Raw genomic sequence first — 21068 nt, 5'->3', positions numbered from 1 at the left:
ATTTTTTATTCAATTCAAAGTTTGAAATCAAGCTATCTCGTGCTACTGCACCAAAATTACCCCACTGTAAAATTAAAAAAACACTGAGTGAGCAAAAATTTGTGAGATAGCTAGTTATAATGGTAATTAAATAATGTTTACATATGTATAAAAGCCTACATTAAAATCTGTCATATAAATTGGTTTCTTCATTAGAAATTAGCCTACTGATTGCCACCATTGATGGGCAAATTTTATAATAATATTAAAATATCTGTATGACATTATATTCTGCAGTTCTTCCCTGTTGTACCGAATATCTATACTTTTCAAATTATCATATCGAACTTAGAAATTCAAATATTGTGACAATTAATTTTGTAGGGTGCCACAAGTTTGTTAAAATGTCCAAAGGGTGCCGCAACTAAAAAAAGGTTGGGAAACACTGGTTTAGACTACCAAAAAACTAAATTGAATCCTCTTGTTTTCTGCCAGCATCTTGCGGTACACCGGCTAATCGATAGTATAAATGCATTGCATGCGAGTAGTTTAGCTTTTGCTCTGGGTGAATCTTTTAGTTTTTCTGATCGTCATGATGAATTAAGTGTGATGAGCTGCATTCTTACAGGCCAAAAGCTGCCGGCCACAAATCCCAACAGCTGTCAGCTGATCTTACGCAATTCCCACCACAGTCCCGCGAGTCCTCCTTCCCTCCAGACTAACCGCTATAAAGTCACATCTACCTTATCTGCGTGTGGGACGTCCAGCTGGAAGCACTGAGCGCTGATCTGTGTATGGTTATAAAAATCAAGCACAAATGTTCAACAATTAGAAGCCGATCTTTTGGAACGGCCTGCAGAGCTGAGTTTACATGGCCTGTCATTAACACGCTTTTTCCCAGCGGAGGAATGACTGCATGCAACCTTATACGAATTAGCGTTAATGAAATTTGTATGTTGTGAACATGATGATGTTTCGTTGCGGTGTAGCGGTTGTATTTAGACTAAATAGTTTTGGGATGATAGCGCTCACAGCTGCGTGGCTAAACTGTAAAATTACTGAGAATTACGCCAGCTTTTGAGATGCATAAAGTAGTTGTTGTGGTGTTTTTAGTTTTTTATTGCAAGTTCTTTTGTTACGGTATTAATAATGACAGTTTTATAATCTGCCTCCTTTTACTGTCCCAGTAATTCATTTTTAAAAGCAGTTACAGTACTGATGAAGGTTTTTTTAAGGGTCTTTCTCGAGAGTTTGACTTCCTTTAGTTTCTTCAGAGGATTCAAAGTTTGTTTGGTGATTGACAGGTGCTTCTGGTGACCTCTATGACCCTCACTGTGTTTCAGCGAGTGAGTGAATACAGATTTCATTTTTGCTTTTTCCTCTTTTTGCCTTTGTGTCTAAATTAGTCAGCGTGAACATTTAAATGAGCAGAAACATTAAGCAATTAACCCTGAAAATCCTTCACCTAGTTTGGTGCTCCTAGTCAAAGATGGCCAGCCTTTTAAAAATTGCTTGTAAATGTCTCATTATGCTCTGTTATCACCAAATCTGGTATTCAATGTTTGCACCTCAGTTTTTAAGTGAAAAAAGCATAATTTGTGGATAATTTTGGCAATATTCACTCAAATGCAATCGCTCAGATCAGTGAGTTCCAAAAAGGAATACAAAACCTGTGTTAACTGAAAGAAAACGAGTAAAAAAAAAAAAGTTCAAATCCAATATTTGGGGATAATATAGCATAACACGAAATTTATGAGCCATTTTTGGAGGCCTGCCATTTTTGACCAGGAACACCACAAGTGTAACAAAAATGTTCTTTAAAGGGGTCATATGATGCTGCTAAAAAGAACATTATTTTGTGTATTTGGTGTAATGAAATGTGTTTATGCAGTTTAAGGTTCAAAAAAACACATTATTTTCCACATACTGTACATTATTGTTTCTCCTCTATGCCCCGCCTTTCTGAAACGCGTCGATTTTTACAAAGCTCATCGGTCTGAAAAAGCGAGGTGTACTCTGATTGACCAGCTATCCAGTGCCTTGTGATTGGCCGAATTCCTCAAGTGTGTGATGGAAATGTTACGTCCCTTACCATATTGTGATGCCTGCGGCAACTACATGTGACGACCCCGGGCTGGACTCCGCTTCGTCCATGGTGAAAGCCGATAAGGCGATCCACAGCGGGAAGTTGTAGTATTTCCTCAGCGACCAGCACGGATCAGCTCCAGGCATGACGAAGCGATATCGTCCTCTTTTGGAAGACCAAACAAAGTAGTTTCGCTTTCACAACGAAGCACACAGCGCCTTCATGACATGGCGGCGGCAGCAACAATACTACAGCGAGAATAAAAGTTACGCCTTCTTTCTTTGCGTGAACATTTGGGCGGCGTTATGCAAATCTTCCCACATAGTGACGTAGATATGTGGGGGCGTGTTAGAACGAGCCGTTTTAGGTAGGTGTGGCTGACTCTTAACTTTTATAAAGAATATCTCTTTGGATTTGAGACTTTAGTCTTTGCAACTTTACAGATCTTCTTTATGCACCAAGAGTTTGTAACACTCCAAAGAGAAAGGAAAAATTGAAATCGCATCATATGACCCCTTTAAAAAGGACACAAATGATCCCAGTAGGTTTAAGTACAATGTGATAACAGCAACAAGCATTTTTTTTTTGGGGGGGGGGATCAAAATAATAAGACAAAATATTCAGCTAGAAATTATTTAGTAGATAATGTGACTTTATTTTATTCATCATGGTTCAGTTAGATTAAAAAAAAGCATGCAATAAAGGCCATGGATGTGGGTAAAAATAATATGAATGTACAGTAACAAAAAATAATTAAAAACAACAGAAAACACTAAAAATAATATGAATGATTTTCCACCACATTAATGTTATTTATTCATTCATTTATTTATTATCAATTTACTGGAGCAGCACTGAATAAGACTTGTTTTTAATGTATCTTTAATAAGAATGTAATTTGTCTTTCTGCACTGGCAAATTTGTGTTTTCACTTGTTTTACATATATTAAAAATAAGTTTAAAAAAAATCTATATACACTTACTTTCTGCAGATGTAATCTTATTTTAAGGATTTTTAAATATTCTAACTGAAAAAGAAAAAGATACTTATTAAAAAATGTTTTTCAGTGTGCAGCATAAATACAAAGTCCTGTCATGAAACTCTAGGTAGCGCAGGTTGAAAGGTTCTAACTCAATCTGATATAATCACATCATTATCCGCATGGCGCAGCTGATTGGTTTCTTTTCGCATCAGCAGCCAATGAGCTCGCTGCTCACTATTCAAATACTCGGCTAGTGCTTCCTGTAGCAGTTGCAGCACATTTCAGAAACCCTTCCCCTTCCCCAGCTCCACCTGTATTGATCTACGGGGTAATTTCATGTATGTTTTTTATGGGGGTTGTTTCATATATGTTATATGTGCAGCAGCAGTATTTCTTACATGCTCACAGCAGCATGTCTGTGGATGTATTGGCAGAAGCAAGTAGCAAGTTGCTCTTGACTGCAGATCTTCCTCTGTGTGGCTGCTCTCAGATTTCATTCTCTATTCTGCGTATTAATGTTCATGTTTGACACATGCAAGCATAGATTGTTTATTGTTTATTTGGATCCCCATTAGCTTCCACAAAGGGGTTGCTAGTCTTCCTGGGGTCCACTAATCAATCCAAGACAAACCGTCTTACAAATAAATATAAAAGAACAAAAATACAATTTCACTTATCACATCACAAAACTATACATCTCAGCAGTAGCAGCACTTAAAATATACATCTACATATTTATTAGCAAATCTTCACATTTTATTCGAAATACATATGTACAGTTACTCTTTCGTATATTTATGGGAACCATATTCAAAGCAACAGAGCCTCGATAAAGTACAGTCTTTTTCATCAAATGTGTTTGTGGACACAGTAAAAAAAAGTTGAGCCTTACTCACTTGACGTGTTTTATAATCATGTCAAGTAATCAAATAATCATCAAGTCCAGACAATAGACAGATAAATAATGTCAGAATGTTCATATTTGGCTGAATATCCCTTTAAAGATGTGAAATGGTCCGTGTTTTGGACCGCACGCACACGTGACTGTCCATTGTCTGTTTTACTCATCACCTTCTGTTCTCTCTCGCTTTTTTTTTTTTCATTTTCACTTTCTCGCCAATCAGTTTTGATCTGACTGCTGCCCATTGTGTCAGGTAAATGTTGTGGTCTGGAATGGACATTTGGCAGAGCTCAGTCCTCTTGGATAGAGTGTCCATTTATCTGCAGCAGGGGAGCTGTGTCCAGTCCTGGGCCGGCACCTTTATTGGATTGATTTATGATTATAGCCATTCTGCCCCTGCTTGGAAAGTTTGTTTAATTATTATGTTTTAGTGGTGATGTGAAAACCAGCGGCAGCGTAATGAGCTACTTCAGAGGTCACTCAGATGCTTTAGTGAGAAAGCGCCTCGTAGTTTTGATCTGGTGTGGTTTCGAGTGATGGTTTCTAGATGTAGCCACATGAGAAGATCATTATCTGTGGGTAAGACCACTGGTGGTGTCATGTATCTTAAAGTAATTGATGTCAAAGTGAAGAAATTCAGTAAATTTTAAGATAATTGATAATTAATCAAAACTTGTTCGTCTGGATTAGTGATTTCTGTCAAAACACTGGCATTGCAGTTAAAGCAGTTCTAAAAAATTAAATGCTTTTAATGTATTAAATGCCTTTTGTTGTTAAATGTTTTAAAGGGCAGTTTACATGATACTTTACTTGCAATTTTGCCACCATAAAAGGACAAAAAAAAAACAGTAATTGGTGGCTGCATACTTTTAACATTCAAAAGTTTTGGATCTGTGATGATGTTTTGCTCGCCAAGGATTTTAGATTCATTGATTTGATCTAAAATATAGTAAAATCAGTAATATTGTGAAATATTATTACCATTTTAAATAAGTGTTTTCTATGTGAATATATTGTAAAATTAAATTTACTCCTTTGATCAAAGCTGAATTTTCAGCATAATTTCTCCAGTCTTCAGCAGTGTTGGGGAAAGTTACTTTTAAAAGTAATGCATGCGTTACTTTACTAGTTACTTGAAAAAGTAATCTGATTATGTAACTCGCGTTACTTGTAATGCGTTACCCCCAAAACTGGTCTTCAGTGTCACATGATCCTTCAGAAATCATTCTAATATGATGATTTGCTGCTCAAGAAACATTTCTGATTATTAGCAGTGTTGAAAACAATTGTTTTCTGCTTAGTATTTTTGTGATACATTATTTTCAGGAATCGTTGATGAATAGAAAGTTCAAAAGAATGGCATTTATTTGAAATAGAAATCTTTTCTAACATTCTAAATATCTTTGCTGTCACTTTTGACCAATTTTTTGCATCCTTGCTGAATAAAAGAATTCATTTCTAACTAAAATGTTTTGAATGGTAGTGGTCCTCTATTGAAAACTTCTCCCTAGCCACTGATCCACATTGTACCTTTCACACCAAAGGGTTTAATGCCAAATCTTTCTCTCTTCCATCTTTTCTGAGAAACTAGTGAAAACACTCTGAACTGCCTAGCAACCACATAGCAACATTCTAAGAACACTCTGAACACCTTAGCAATTAGTCCATAATCCACAAATACAAAAAAGGTGTGTTATGGATGCTTGAGTCATAAATTAAACACTTATGTAATTATATAGACTGTCTGAGAACCTCTACAATGTTTATTTGTCAAGTTCATAGTGAAAAATAACTTTAACAAGAAAAATATGCTTCCTCTCGATCCATTTGGTCCAAGAAATGTGTTTTGTGACTCATCTGATAAGATTTTGAGTGTTTACATGGAGATGTAAAGCCTCAAAACAATCCACTACATCATATCCTCTGCAGTCCAAACAAGTCTCCTCATCGCTCTCTCTCTGTCCTCATCGGGATGTTCGCAGGGACTCTGTCTTGGCATGTGATGTGAGATGAGCTGATAATTACACGTGAAGATAATGCGTTCTGAAAGGAGCTCATGCTTTAAAATCATCCATAAAATTGGCTCACTTAAGATAATTGGCCGGAGAATAACATGACATCCCTTCTGTCCGCTTTTGCTTAGATTGCAGTGGAGCGTTTGTCTGATTCACTGCAGGGCCTTCCCAAAATCCACCGGCACAGTAGGTGTTTATGTGCATTTCTGAAGCGATTGAATGCAGGACTTCTTCATATGTGCTGTAGTCTCCTCTAAAGCTGTGTCTGTTTCATTGTTTTACTGTCCCTTCCAAAACAGGGTTCAAAATGAACAAATTGTTCCTTTTTTGTGGGAGTGCCCTCAATTGAAAAACTTTGTATGTTATTTATCCCTAAAAGCCTTACTGTAATATGTGCCCTTGATTGGTAGATGAGGTACAAAGGTATACACTACTACATTTGGATTTATTTTCAAACAATATTCACTCAGAAATTGCTAGTAGATTTCACTAATAATTACAAAGAAACATGTTGAATTAAACATGAAATTTTGACATAGAAGGACTGAAATAGTGTTTTCTTGTAAGACCTACTTCAGTCATTTTTGTTTTATTTACAACTTCACAAGCTTTTTTTGTCAGCTGAACTTCTTTGACATGAAATATTTTCATATTTTTAGTACATTTAAAATTTTCATAAATTTTCATTATTTTAATTTGACATTTTATATAATTAATTAATTAATTATTAGCATTAGTTTGGAATACCTGGCCTAAATGTATATATTTCACATTTTTATAATCAGAGCAGTATTTATCTGACACAGTACAATGTGGATTATTATATAAAAATATTTTTTACATTTTAAAACATTAAATAAAAAAAAATAGTTAGAACAAACGTGCAAAAGCAGGTATTCCCAATTCCCATTTTTGTCAGCCGAACCTCTTTTACATAAAATATTTATTTAAAGTCCCCCTTAAATGTTAAGTTTTCATTTCAGTAAAGTAATAGATTAGTATTTTAACGACACATTAGCGGAATTTTACGGAATTTTTTTTGCAGTGTAGTGTTACTATGTTTAGTTAGTGACACTGGTTAGTGTGTATGAGCTCACTGCCTGGAAGCAGTTTTGTCCAACTCTTCCACACTACATTTCCTGGGCTAATGTTCATGTTTTAAGATGCTTCAGTGCTTTTGAATTATCAAAACTGCCTTTTCTATCAGTGTTCTATGTATTTCAGTGTTAGATTGCTTCGTGCATGTGGTTAGGACTGCCAGTTTTTACTGATGATTAATTTTTATACGAATAATTACGATTAACAATTTGAGCATTTCATTAGTTTGTCACATGCATGCATGAATAAGCATAAGAAATTGTCCCAAGTATTTTAAGAGGCTTAGAGTAAAGATGAACAATCCAGAGAGAGCCTGCATTGCAAGCCAGACTTGAAGTACATAATTTTTCAAAGATGGTAACTTGTGCAGACATGTAGCTATAAAACACTTCAGACAAAAGGCCGTTTCTCACAGCTGAGGAACAGCACTGGATGAACAAAGCCAGAGCTCGTCGCATGTGCAAAGACCTGGTTTGTGTTGGACGATCAGCCTTGGAAGCAAATCACAACTTTGTGAACATTGCTTCAGCACGTTTTCACGGTCTCTTTGGGCACACGTCTTCGATTGTGTAATAAGAACATCACATGATACAGAGCTGTGCTGTCCAAGGTGAATGTTGCAATAGAAGGAAGGAATGATGTACTCTTCGATTCGTCAGGTTTTCACCATGTGCTTTGAGACTCTGTTATGCAAGATGCCACGCTGCTGCCTTTTAAGGGCACCGGAGAGCTTCACCCTGATCCTGTTTAGTCTGAACATCTCATCAGTGAGTCCTTCATCAGGTTTTTCCTGGAAAAACAACTAAACTAAACACACACCCCGTGAAGAAGACGAGCAGTTGACTTCAGTTCGATGTTTGTAGTTGCTTGTGCAACATGTCTGTACCTTCCCACAACCTTCATCCGATGCTGTCAAGCTGAGTTTCCGTCTTTATATTTAGCGAAGCAGATGTTACAGTTAGGTCCATTTATATTTGGATACAGGCACTATTTTTATTATTTTAGCTGCTGACCAAAACATATTCAAGTTACAGTTCTGTAATGAATATGGGCTTATAGTGCACACTCTGGGCGTTAATTTGAGTGTATTCTCATCAAAATTAGAGGAAAGGTTAAGGAATTACAGCTCTTTAATATATACCACCCCACCCCCCCTTTCAAGGGACCATAAGTAATTGGACAGTTGACTCAAAAGCTGTTTCATGGACAGATGTGGGCTATTCTTTCGTTAATTCTATGTCAATTAAGCAGGTTAAAGGTCTGGAGTTGATTCTAAGTGTGCCATTTGCATTTGGAAGCTGTTGTTGTGAACCCACTTCATGCGGTCAAAGGAGCTCTCCATACAAGTGAAACAGACGATTGTTAGGCTTCAGAAACAAAACTAATCCATCAGAGAGATAGCAGGAACATTAGGAGCGGCCAGATCAACAGTTTGGTACATTCTGAGAAAAAAGAACGCACTGGTGAGCTCAGCAACATAAAAAGGCCTGGACGTCCACGGAGGACAACAGTGTGGATAACCAGAGGATCCTCTCCATGGTAAAGAAAAACAATTTCACAACATCTAGCCAAGAGAAGAACACTCTCCAGGAGGCAGACGTGTCTCTGTCAAAGTCTACAATCAAGAGAAGACTTGAGAATACAGAGGCTTCACCCCAAGGTGCAAACAAGGCCAGATTAGACTTTGTCAAAAAACATCTAAAAAAGCCAGAGTACTTCTGGAAAAGCATTCTTTGGACGGCTGAAATTAAGATCAAGCTGTACCAGAATGACAGGAAGAAAAAAGTCTGGAGACGGCTTGGAACAGCTCATGATCCAAAGCGCACAACATCATCTGTGAAACAAGGTGGAGCAGTGTGATGCATGAGCGTGCATGGCTTCCAGTGGCACTGGGTTTACTGGTGTTTAGTGATGATGGACAGACAGACAGAGGACAGAAGCAGCAGGATGAATTCTGAAGTCTACAGGGATATACTCTCTGCCCAGATTCAGCCAAAGGCAGCAAAGTTGATTGGGCGGCACTTCATAGTACAAATGGATGATGACCTAAAACATACAGCAAAAGCAACCCAGGAGTTTTTTAAGGTAAAAAAAAGTGCAATATTCTGCAATGGCCAAATCAATCTCCTGATTTCAACCCGATTGAGCATGCATTTCACTTGCTGAATAAAAAACTAAAGGCAGAAAGACCCACAAACAAACAACAACTGAAGTCAGCTGCAGTAAAGGCCTGGCAAAGCATCACAAAGAAGAAACCCAGTCTCTGCTGATGTCCAGACTTAAGATTATGAATTCTTAACAAAATATTAAAAATGAACATTTTATTTATGATTATATTTATTTGTCCAATTACATTTGAGTAAAATGAACTGAAAATGGGGAGACTGTGTAAAATGGTTGTAATTCCTAAGCATTTTATGTTATATTTTTGTTCAACCCCTTGAATTAAAGCTTAAAGTTTGCACTTCAATTTCATCTTGATTGTTTTATTTTTAATTCTGTTCTGGTGGCATACAGAGCCAAAATTATGAAAATTGTGTCAGTGTCCAAATATTTATGGACATAACTGTATATATAAAATTTGGCTCATTCTATCGTTCTTTTGTTCTATCTATCTATCTATCTATCTATCTATCTATCTATCTATCCCCTCTCTCAACCCAATGCTTTCCTGTCACCTTTCTACTGTCCTATCACATTAAAAAAAGCATTAAAACGCCCATAAATATAAAAAAAAAAGTATGTCTTTACTCTGGCTAATGTGACTGTTGCTTAAATCTGTGATTATCATTTTATTCATGGTAACACATCACCTCTCGTGGTCTCTGGCTCAAATGAACCCAGGGTTTAATAGAATCTGTCATGCTGTGCCACTGCTATGGGCCATTTATTTAAATATGTGTTTTGTTTACAGCACAGAAACACATGATTCTTTAGATGAACATCTCCATCTGTTTTGCTGAGGACAAGCAGCCTGGAGCAGTTTATCCAGAGCACTATAAATAAGCTGACATATTAAACTAACCCTCCAGGTCATTTGCTCAAATAATGCTCTTCTGATCACTAGCAGGGCACCACCATTTGACTGCATAGTTACGAGCAGGATTTTTGCCTTGTTTTATATATTAGTCTGATTTATGCTTTTATTAGATTGTGAGGACTGCCTTTCTCAGTTTAAATCCAGCCATGTGGTTTTCATTAAAACATTTCTTTGCTAGAGTACCAGCCACTTTTCCCCTTTGCATGAATCAGTAGAGAAGATCAACTTTCCTTGTGTTTAATCTCATCTAAGAATGTCCAAAGAAAACCGCTTTACTGTTCCTAGACATTATATTTACACAAAGGCTATTCACAAATGCAGGTCCAAAATTAAGCTTGCAACACCTGATAGCTGAGATAATTAGTCCTCTTAAATATATATAATTAGATATATTGATGTATAATTAGATGGGTAGGTAGGTAGGTAGGTCGGTTGGTTACTTGGTTGGTTGGTTCATTTGTTGATTCATTAGTTGGTTGATTGATTCTTTGGTTTGTTGGAACTTGGTTCTTTTGTTGGTTTGTTGGTTGATTCATTGATTGGTTGGTTGGTCGATTGGTATGCTCATTGGTTGGTTTGTTTGTTGGTTGGTCCGTTGGTTGGATCGTTCATTGATTGGTTTGTTGGTTAGTCGGTCGGTCAGTTCGTTCATTTGTTGGTTCATTCGTTGGTTGGTTAGTTGGTTCTTTGATATTTTTAGTCATTTATTTTATAGAGCCAAGCAACTTTTTATCTGAACAATGCTGTGTACGCTGGCATACTGTAGGAAACACCACTGCGGCGCGGGGGTCCCAGCCCTGTGCGTGTGTGCATTACTGAAACCCATCTGATAGTTTGCAGGAGGCCATGCCATCTCCTCCACAGCGATGCCACATGCTTTATGTTGCCTCATACATCTGCTCTCACTCTCCAGAGACCTCAGCTGTTCGGCTGGAAACCGTTTTTTCATTCTTTCCACAGCTGAACTGCTGCAGTCACTCCAGTGGTTCTCAATGAGGATCACTGAATACGTCTGAAGGCCTTTCACTTTCAGTTAGTCTCTAATTTGTCTCAGCTTGTCTTTTGAGTTTAATTCAGATTATGGATTGTATTTGGCTGCATGTGTTTTAGTTCATAATAGAAGTTAAACTAGTTAAAGTTTTATTAAAGTTATTTACTCAAAAAATTTATAATTTTTCATAATATGCTCACCTGCATGTTATTACGGTCCTGTGTTATTTTCCTTCCTCTATGAAATGCAAAATTAGATGTAAGAATGTCCCATTTACACCACATAAAAAAAACATGTTTTTGTAAATCATAATTATGGCAAATTTATAGATGAAAAAGTCTTAATTATGAGATAAAAAAGTCAAAATTATGAAATAATAAATTGAAATTAAGAGATTAAAAAGTCAAAGTTGAAATGATGTGATAAAACTAATAATCATGAGATAAAATGCCAAAATTATGAGATACTAAATCCTAATTTTGAAATAATAAATCAAAATTAAGAGATTGTCATAATTATGACATGTTTAAAAATTATGAGCTAAAAATATAATTGAGATATGAGAGTCATCGTTACCAGAAATAACATTGAAATTTAAGATAAAAAGTCATAAATATGAGATAAAAATCAAAATGATTAGATACGTAGTCCTAATTATGCAATAATTAATTGAAATGAAGAGATTAAAAAGTCATAATTGTGACAAAATATGAAATTATGAGATTAAAAATTGTAGTTATGAGATAAAAAGTCATTACTATGAGTTGAACAGTCAAAATTATAAAGTAATAAAACAAAATTGGGATTTCGATAATTTCGATTTAAAATGTTTTACTTATGAATATAATTATCTTCCATGCAAATAGATTGTGTATGATTCATACTGTCAGACTTTTTTGGAGCTTGGCAATCCAGCTGAGGCTTTGTCTAACTTCCCATTTTGTGTTCCACACAAGAAAGAAAGTCAAATACAGATTTGGAGCAACATGAAGGGTCTGTACACTTTTTCGGTTTGGATTGTTTCATGAAGAGATCAATGTTCAGTGCGTACTGAAGTGTGTAAGTAGAGGACTGCAGTGTACTTTAGTAGTATGCCATCATCACAAACACACCCTGATGTTAAAGATGCACATGGGAAATGTTAATTACCCAAGCATGTCTGCCTCAGACCTTTACATCAGCACTTCTTGTCTCATCAGATGCTTATGCTCTTTGATCAACTTGCAGAAATCAAATAGAAGATTAGAAAATATTTAATTGTGAATGCCATGCAGATGTGTAATTTCTGCCTCGCCTCTAAATCAAGATGCATTCTGGGATAAATTAAGGCCAATAGTGTCCACTTGTTCCTGCAGTACATGCCTGGTTCTTGTTAGTCAGTACGTATAATGTGTATCACAGCTTGACTGAGGTAATAAACTGTAACTCTGCATGGAGGTGCTTTATCTCTTTATTAGACTTACAATAATTTATCTCAAGTTAACAGTTTTTTTGCTGTATTATCAGATGTCTTTACAGATATCAGCACGTCGTAGTGCTGTACTGACATACAGTGTTGTGTTTCTGTTCTATTTTTGTGTCTCCTGTATCGCTTTCTGCACATAAAATAAAATAATTTCACCTTATTCATTTTTTCAAAAATTATTTAAATGAATGTATTCATTAATTTAAATTAGATATTTTTTCAAAACATCACACGCATTGACAACATTAAATTTATTTGTTTGTTTGTTTGTTTTTTATTCATTATAATATATTATTTAAAATAATATAAATTAATTTAAATAATTTCAAACAAATGATTTATTTTTTAATTATTTAAAAAAACAGTTAGTTAGTTAGTTAGTTAGTTAATATCCATTAAATAAGCTAGACAGTGTACAGTCAGTTGGTCAGTATGACAAATGGTGATACTTCATCCTGGGTCATTATATTATTACTATCATATCAGCCTAAATGTCCATATCAGTAAATCCATAAATAACATGAATACTTATAGTCCGTCTCGCTTCCATTTCTCACACACAGGGATCTACCTGCTGGACATGATTTACATCGACTCGGCCTATCCTGCATCTGACAGTATCATTGAGACTGAGCAGAGAACCAATCAGATGAACAACATCCTGCGGGTGATCTCTGACCTCCAGATGTCCTGCACATACGGTCAGTTCATTATCTCTCAGTCAGTTCGAAGGATATTTAGTCGTGAAATCTGTAGGGAGATTTCAGATCCACGTGTATATATACATGCACACATCTGACCCTCGACATCCTCCTCACAGATCACCTCGTGACTCTCCCGCATGTGCAGAAGTACTTGATGTCTGTTCGCTACATCGAGGAGCTTCAGAAGTTCGTGGAAGATGACAATTTCAAGTAAGTAGGTCTCAAAGGTAAAATGCAAAGGGACTGTATTTACAGCAGAGCTCCTGCTTCAAGCGGCATGATGACTTTAGCAGGATGCGTGGCACCAGCAGCGGCCCAAAGCGAGGGCGACCCATTTGCTGGATGATTTAAGATTTGGCGAACAGGAAATTGCAGATGATTGCATTTGTGTTTTTCTGGTTACGACATGACAGCCGATGTCCCTAGGCATTTGACACTGGGAATTCACGGGTCGCTGCTTTTATAGGCAAACAACAGCGTGATTAGATTTTTTGGGTGGTCGGCACAGTGAGCAGCAAAGTCATCACATAAATGTGGTGAAACTGTAACCGCCTTTAGACGTTTTGATTGTGCCGTTAAATAGTGTTTTACACAAATGTAATGTGCTTTTATTAAAATCACTGGGTGTTCTGTGAGTTTGAGCAACACTGCTTAAGCTCAGCAGGGTTTAGGCCAACTGAGTCCAAACACATGGTGGAACCAACAGTGAGATGAGAAATAAATCCTTATACGCAGTTGTTCCAAACCATGTAATTTGCTCCTTAAGTGGTGAAACGTAAAGCGGGTAATATTTGCACAACAGCGTCCAGCAAATCTGTGCCAGTACTGTTGTTTCAATTTGTACTAAACGTCATGTTTGTGTATCATTATACCTCTAATATTTATTTATTTACTTACTTACTTAAATGTAAAACAGCATCCAGCAGTTCTTTGCCAGTATTGTTGTTTAAATTGCAGTAATTGCAATATTTTTTAGCGAAATGTTATGTTGTTTTTAATTCTGCAATTGGTTATCAAATATTGGGCAGAACCTTGCAGTCTGAGTCAGAATAACCATAATGCCCCGGTTTAAAGGTAGTTGCAATTTTTTCACAATTCATACTTTTTTCCTCACATTCTGAATTTATATCTCACCATTTGGACTTTTTTCACAATTATAAGATATAAATTCGCAATTCTGAGAAAAAAGTCTGAATTGAGAAGAAAAGAAAACTTTGAGATATAAACTTGCATTTGCAAGGAAAAATGTCATAATTGTGAGATAAAAACTCACAATTACCTTTTTTATTCCATGACAAAAAAAGTAGATGTAAACTTGGAATTCTAAGAAAAAAAAGTCATAATTACGACAATGTAAACTTAGAATTCTGAGGAAACAAAGTCAGAATTCCGAGATGTAAACTTTAAATTCTGAGACAAATAATTAGAATTATGAGATGTAAACTTAGAATTCTGAGGAAAAAAAAGTCAGAATTCCTAGATGTAAACTTAAAATTTCTGAGGGAAAAAAAGTCAGAATTCCGAGATGTAAACTTAGAATTCTGAGGGGAAAAAAGTCAGAATTCCGAGATGTAAACTTAAAATTCTGAGACAAATAATTAGAATTATGAGATGTAAACTTAGAATTCTGAGGGGAAAAAAGTCAGAATTCCGAGATGTAAACTTAAAATTCTGAGACAAATAATTAGAATTATGAGATGTAAACTTAGAATTTGGAGGAAAAAAAAGTCAGAATTACGTGATGTAAACTTAGAATTTCTGACAAATAATTAGAATTATGAGATGTAAACTTAGAATTCTGAGGAAATAAAAGTCAGAATTCCGAGATGTAAACTTAAAATTTCTGAGGGAAAAAAAAGTCAGAATTCCGAGATGTAAACTTAGAATTCTGAGGGAAAAAAGTCAGAATTCCGAGATGTAAACTTAAAATTCTGAGACAAATAATTAGAATTATGAGATGTAAACTTAGAATTCTGAGAAAAAAAAAGTCAGAATTCCTTGATGTAAACTTAGAATTTCTGAGACAAATAATTAGAATTATGAGATGTAAACTTAGAATTCTGAGAATAAAAGTCAGAATTCCGAAATGTAAACTTAGAATTCTGAGAAAGAAAGTCTGAATTCTGAGATGTAAACTTAAAATTCTGAGGGGAAAAGTCATAATTCCAAGATGCAAACTTAGAATTCTGAGAGAAAAAGTCAGAATTCCGAAATGTAAACTTAAAATTCTGATACATATAATTAGAATTATGAAATGTAAACTTAGAATTCTGAGAAAGAAAGTCTGAATTCTGAGATGTAAATTTAAAATTCTGAGGGGAAAAGTCATAATTCCAAGATGCAAACTTAGAATTCTGAGAGAAAAAGTCATAATTCCGAGATGCAAACTTAGAATTCTGAGAAAAAAAAGTTGTAATTCTGAGATGTAAACTTAGAATTCTGGAAAATTCAGAATTGTAACATTTAAACTCAGAATTCAGAGAAAAACAGAATTGTGAGATGTAAACTCAGAATTGCAAGGCAAAAGTATGAATTCTGAGTTTATATCTTGCAATTCTGATTTTTTTTTCTGTCCAAAAAGTCACAATTACCTTTTTTATTCCTTTTTTTCCTCTTTTGTATCCCATGGTGGAAACAAGCCTTCCATAGACTAGGGTTAGAGGGATATTTCAAACAAAAAATGGCTTTTTTGCTTCTGCAAACACCAAAAAAGATCATTTGAAAAATACAAGTGCTTGTTTGTGGCCATTCAAGGATATTTCAATCTTTTTGCTGTGCAATGAAAGTCAATGCAGTCTGAAACCACGAAAAAACAACTGAAACATTCTTCAAAATATCTTCTTTTGTGTTCTGCAGAAGAAATTAAGTCAAACAGTTTTGGAACGACATGAGGTTGAGTTAATGATGACTGAATTTTCATTTCTTGTTGAACTGTCTCTTCGAGTAGAGGGGCTGACCAGCGTTCTTAGCAGTATGTAATAAGCAGTGACCCATACTAGATCTTCAACCAGAAGCTGTAAGGAATGCAGCAGATCTCTTTTTGCTGAAATGTGAAACCCTAAAGTTCTCTTCTCCACCTCATACCATCATGAACAGCTGCGAAGTGAATTTGTGAATTAGCAATTCATCAAAGCGAGTTAAAAGAGTCTGTGATTATGCTGGATTTAAATGTTTATTCCGCCGGATGAGTGAATATCTGTGGGACTCTCGTCTCAATGCTGTGAAGAGCCTGTTATTACTGGCACACACTGTATCAGAAGTACATTAGCCATATTGATGTCTCAACATGGGAGAGGAAACGTGATAATGAGTCCAGTATCCTGATATCACCCCTGCTGAAAAGCGTTCGTCTGTTGAAGCAATCATATTAGCACAAAATGATGAAATACTATCTTGTGTTGTGTTTATAAAATGTAAATATCCTTCATCGACTGGTAAGAAGTAAACTTTAACAGAGATTTGAAACAATAACATCATGTTTCACGGCTCTTTTCATACCTGTCTAAGAAGCCAGTCTTTTTGCTCTGTTTCCTGTGACTGTTCATCCGTGACGAGCACCAGTCTTTCATTCAGCTCATCTGAGATGATTGTTTTCTTGGCTTCACTCACTTCACTGATGTTGGAGCGAATCCTGTGCTAACGATCAGTAAATGTCTTTTTAATCAGAGTCCTTCAGTCTCAAGTATACAGTCCGAGGGAATACATCCTTTGCACATCACATGTCTTATACAGAGGTTTGGAGAAACACAGATTTAAAATGGCTTAAAATGGTGATACGTAACCAAAATACAAAAAGAAGGAAGGAAGAAGAAAAGAAAGGTTCAACAGTAAGGATTTTTTTTCTGATGACCTGGTCATTTTTACTTGCCTTACTAACATTTTATATAAATTAAGATTTTTTATTTAAAGTGAGATTTTACATATCTTTAGAAATAAATTAATTTATATTTTTATAAAAGTTTATATTTGTCATTTCAAATTAGTTTTTTGTATTTTTGCATATTTTTGAAAAATATATTCTATAATATATAAATATTGTTATAATATATTTTATGCAAGTTTATATATTTTTTTAAGTAATGTTTTACGTATTTTAAAAATATATTTTATACAAGTTAAAATTGTTCATTTAAAGGTAGGTTTTACATATTTTTCATAAATATCAAAATGTTATCTTTTGATAAAAATAAAAATATATGTATAATATTTTTGTCATTTAAAATGAAGATATTTTGCATATTTTTGAAAAAAGTTTTATTTTTGTGCAAGTTTATATTCATCATTTAAAATTGGACATTTTGCATATTTAAAAAAATATGAATTTTTATATTATGCATGTTTACATTTTTCATTTAAAGTTAGGTTTTTTATATTTGTGAAAATATAACACTTGTTTTTATACATATTTTTCATTTATACTTACATTGTTGTATTTATTTTTAAAATATATGTATTTTTTATTTTATTAAAAAAAAATTTCATTTAAAGTTAGGATTTTACATATTTTGAAAATATCTGTATTGTTAAGTTAAGTTTATTTTTGTCACATACACTTAAGTTTGATTTAAAAAGAAAACAGTAATGTAATTCATGTTGCTGTAAGCGATGCTGCATGCAGTGTGAAATAGTACAGATTTTTCTGTAATTTTCAACCTGTTTTAACTTCTGTCTCAAGCCATTCTTGTAATTTCAGCAAAAAATTATTTAGTAGGATAACGTTACCTTTATGACTTAATAAATACGAACAACTGGCCACAACAGTTACATTACAAAACATTGCAGAAATCCAAATATTTTATGTCTAATTGTGTGCTGTTTGATGTTTAGGCATAAAACAACATGTACACTACATATGTAACCGTATTCTGTTCAAGTCATTAAAAAGCCTACAATAACCAGATTGCAGTTACATTTGGTAAAAATCACAGAGCTTTTGTTGTGGGCCAAGTCAGAGTTCAGTCAGGAGTTCATTGTGTCATTTGTCATTTTGTAGATGAATACATTTAAAAGTAGCTCTTCCATCTTTGTTTTTACAACAGAGGGACTCTGAGCATCTGTCATGGTGTTATTTGTGGTTTGCCATTTCTCAAATCTCCAGGGTGTTTTTTGCACAGCTCAGCTCTGTTTTATAGCGAGTGAGATGGGCTCAGCTCCAAATCTCGATGATCGGCGGCGGCTCTCATGTGGTCTCCATGGTGACGTTTCGTCTGTGACCCCCGTCACGACCTTGCATGGCCCCAAACGCACTGAAACCGTAGGGTGTACTATTGAAGTTCATCCAGGACTGACATCATGCTGCTGGCTGTATCCGGCCTCCCTCATCAGTGGTGGCCGTCTCACATTCTGCTCCGTGGCCAGCATTCTGGATGGGTTGCGAACATGAAAGACGTGGGCGGCTCGAGGACTTTTGCATTGCAGTTCCACAGGTCTGGAAACACTACACATGCACCAGAGTGGAAGATGAACTTCACCCACCAGACACGGAGACTGCTGAAGGAGCAGTTCCGAATGATTTATAAATGTATATACATATACATTTTTCCAAGCTTGTTTCCATGCACCATGGAATAAAAAATAAAAAAGAGCATTGCAACTTTATCTCATAATTCTGATTTTTGTGCACAATTGCAAGTTTATATACATTTGAATCTTTTTCTCTGAATTCCAAGTTTACATTTTGCAATTTTGACTTTGCTCGGAATTCTGAGTTTACGTCTCACTATTTTGACTTTTTTTTCTCAGAATTTTAAGTTTAAATCTTGCAATTTTTACTTTTTTCTCTGAATTCTGAGATTATATCTCGTTGTTTATTTATTTATTTATTTTTTGGGGGGGGAATTCTCATTTTACATCTCTCAATTTTGACTTTTCCCTCTGAATTCTGAGTTTAAATCTCAAATTTTTTTTACTTTTTCCTCTGAATTCTGAGTTTAAATCTCATAATTTTTTACTTTTTCCTCTGAATTCTGAGTTTACATCTCACAATTTTGTCTTTTTTTCCTGTGAATTCTGACATTACATCTCACAATTTTGACTTTTTCCTCGGAATTCTGAGTTTACACATGGGTCGCGGAAGCAGGGGGGGGGGCCTACTTTTGAGGTCTGGTACAATATGACATAGACTACAAAATTACATATAGCCTCATATGTACTGTATGCACGAGAAATCATTAAAAGATCGCGACCTCGATTCAAACACATGCAATCTTATTCCTAAATGACGATTCGGTTATGTCTCTTAAACCTTTGAAATCACATCACATCGGAATATTTGACCCTGCTTTCACACAGCCGCCGATCCAGAGACAGCAGCAGCATCATGTAAGCGTTATGTTTGAAACAGCTTCACAAACAGTCTACACAGTTGGCTACATTTCTGAATCGCAAACATGAAATAATAATGAAAGTATTGGGATAAAATGTTATAGTCTGGATATTGACTCTGATGTTGTGGCAGCCGTGATCAAAATGAGTAATTGAGCTTTGGAACTAATGTTATACTTCAAATATTATTATTTGGTGGCAACCAGTGACTGTTCAAATGTATTTGATGTCTGAATCATTCATTCAAGAGGTTCGTTCAAAAACTTTGGACGAAACAAGTCTTCGTTTATTTCAAATGTTTTTTTACATAATGATTTTATTTAAATTAATATTTTTAGATAGACTCCTTTATAACATTTTAGACATTTATAAATAGACTCATTTATAACATTAAATAAAACTCAAGTGAATTAGCCTACATATTATTTTGTTTGGTTGTCTAATGTTTTGTTTTCAGAATCGAAGCCACCCCCAATTCTTTGAGTTCGTTCCCGCAATTTTGACTTTATTTTCGCCTTCAGAGTTCTGAGTTTACATATAGTTTTTGACTTTTTCCTCTAAATTCTGAGTTTACATCTTGCAATTTTGACATCTCGTAATTTTGACTTCTTTTTAGAATTCTAAGTTTACGTCTCGCATTTTTTTTTGTTTTTTTTCGGAATTCTAAGCTTATATCTCACAATTCTGGTGTTTTTCTCCATATTGCAAGAAAAAAGTCTGAATAATGAGAGATAAACTCAGAATAGGAATAAATAGGGATGCATGTGGTGGTTCTGCTTTATAATTTGTCTAGGCCACGTCATTTTGCTGCCTACCGTTTGGAAACTTAAAAACCTTAAAATGTAGTCTTGTTATGGTTTGGAATAGTTTGACATTGTCTGGTTTCTGAACTCTCAACCTCTGGTAAGTCACTCCAATCTCATCGGTGAAAATGTTTGTTTTCGTGACTGAGAAATGCTGTTATGTGCAAATTAGAAGTGAATGATTGATTGCTGTGATTAATGCTTCTCCAGGGATTTCTCCACACCCACCGGTTATCTGACTCCGAGTATTTCGCCTTCCTTAAAAACAGTGTGATGTCCTGAAGGAATCTGATCTTTTCTTTCACAAATCCCCTGAACGCTGGTTAGGTTGTTGAGTTGCTGTTTTTGGCGGTTTCATTTTGTTCTTTGGCTATCAGTACATGCAATCTGTCTTGTGTTATTTATTGAGGACTTTTTCTTCAGTGTGCCCATGCTGCTAAATCAGTTCATTTTTCCTGGAGGTTTTCAGATGTTGTTTCTGCAAATGTGTTCAATGATTTGATTATTACAGACACTGAGTCATTGATCATTTGTTCGATCATAAAGGTCAAAAAATGTCCAATAGCATTAAGGCATTTAAGTAAACTGACTGTACCACATCTAATTTGTTTGTTTAAGAAGAAGATAATGTGGAACATTAAATAAAGTTGACTGTGTGTGAACAGATCCCTGATGTGAG

At 35.1% G+C, this 21068-nt stretch overlaps 1 protein-coding gene across 2 annotated transcripts in view; it reads left to right on the top strand.

Moving 5' to 3' along the window:
* LOC107666038 (ras-specific guanine nucleotide-releasing factor RalGPS1-like) overlaps nucleotides 1-21068 on the top strand; it is a 133292-nt gene that overhangs the window by 86287 nt on the left and 25937 nt on the right. For both annotated transcript variants that reach the window (XM_016457246.1, XM_016457160.1), the window contains exons 9-10: nucleotides 13122-13259; nucleotides 13379-13472. In XM_016457246.1, the coding sequence (XP_016312732.1) occupies nucleotides 13122-13259; nucleotides 13379-13472 (232 nt within the window). The remainder of the gene's footprint in view (nucleotides 1-13121; nucleotides 13260-13378; nucleotides 13473-21068) is intronic.

This window comes from Sinocyclocheilus anshuiensis, unplaced genomic scaffold, assembly GCF_001515605.1.
Source record: "Sinocyclocheilus anshuiensis isolate Anshui unplaced genomic scaffold, SAMN03320099.WGS_v1.1 scaffold245, whole genome shotgun sequence".
In the NCBI taxonomy this organism is placed as follows: domain Eukaryota; kingdom Metazoa; phylum Chordata; class Actinopteri; order Cypriniformes; family Cyprinidae; genus Sinocyclocheilus; species Sinocyclocheilus anshuiensis.
The sequence above is the reverse complement of the archived record's forward strand: the minus strand, read 5'-3'. Positions and strand labels throughout refer to the sequence as shown.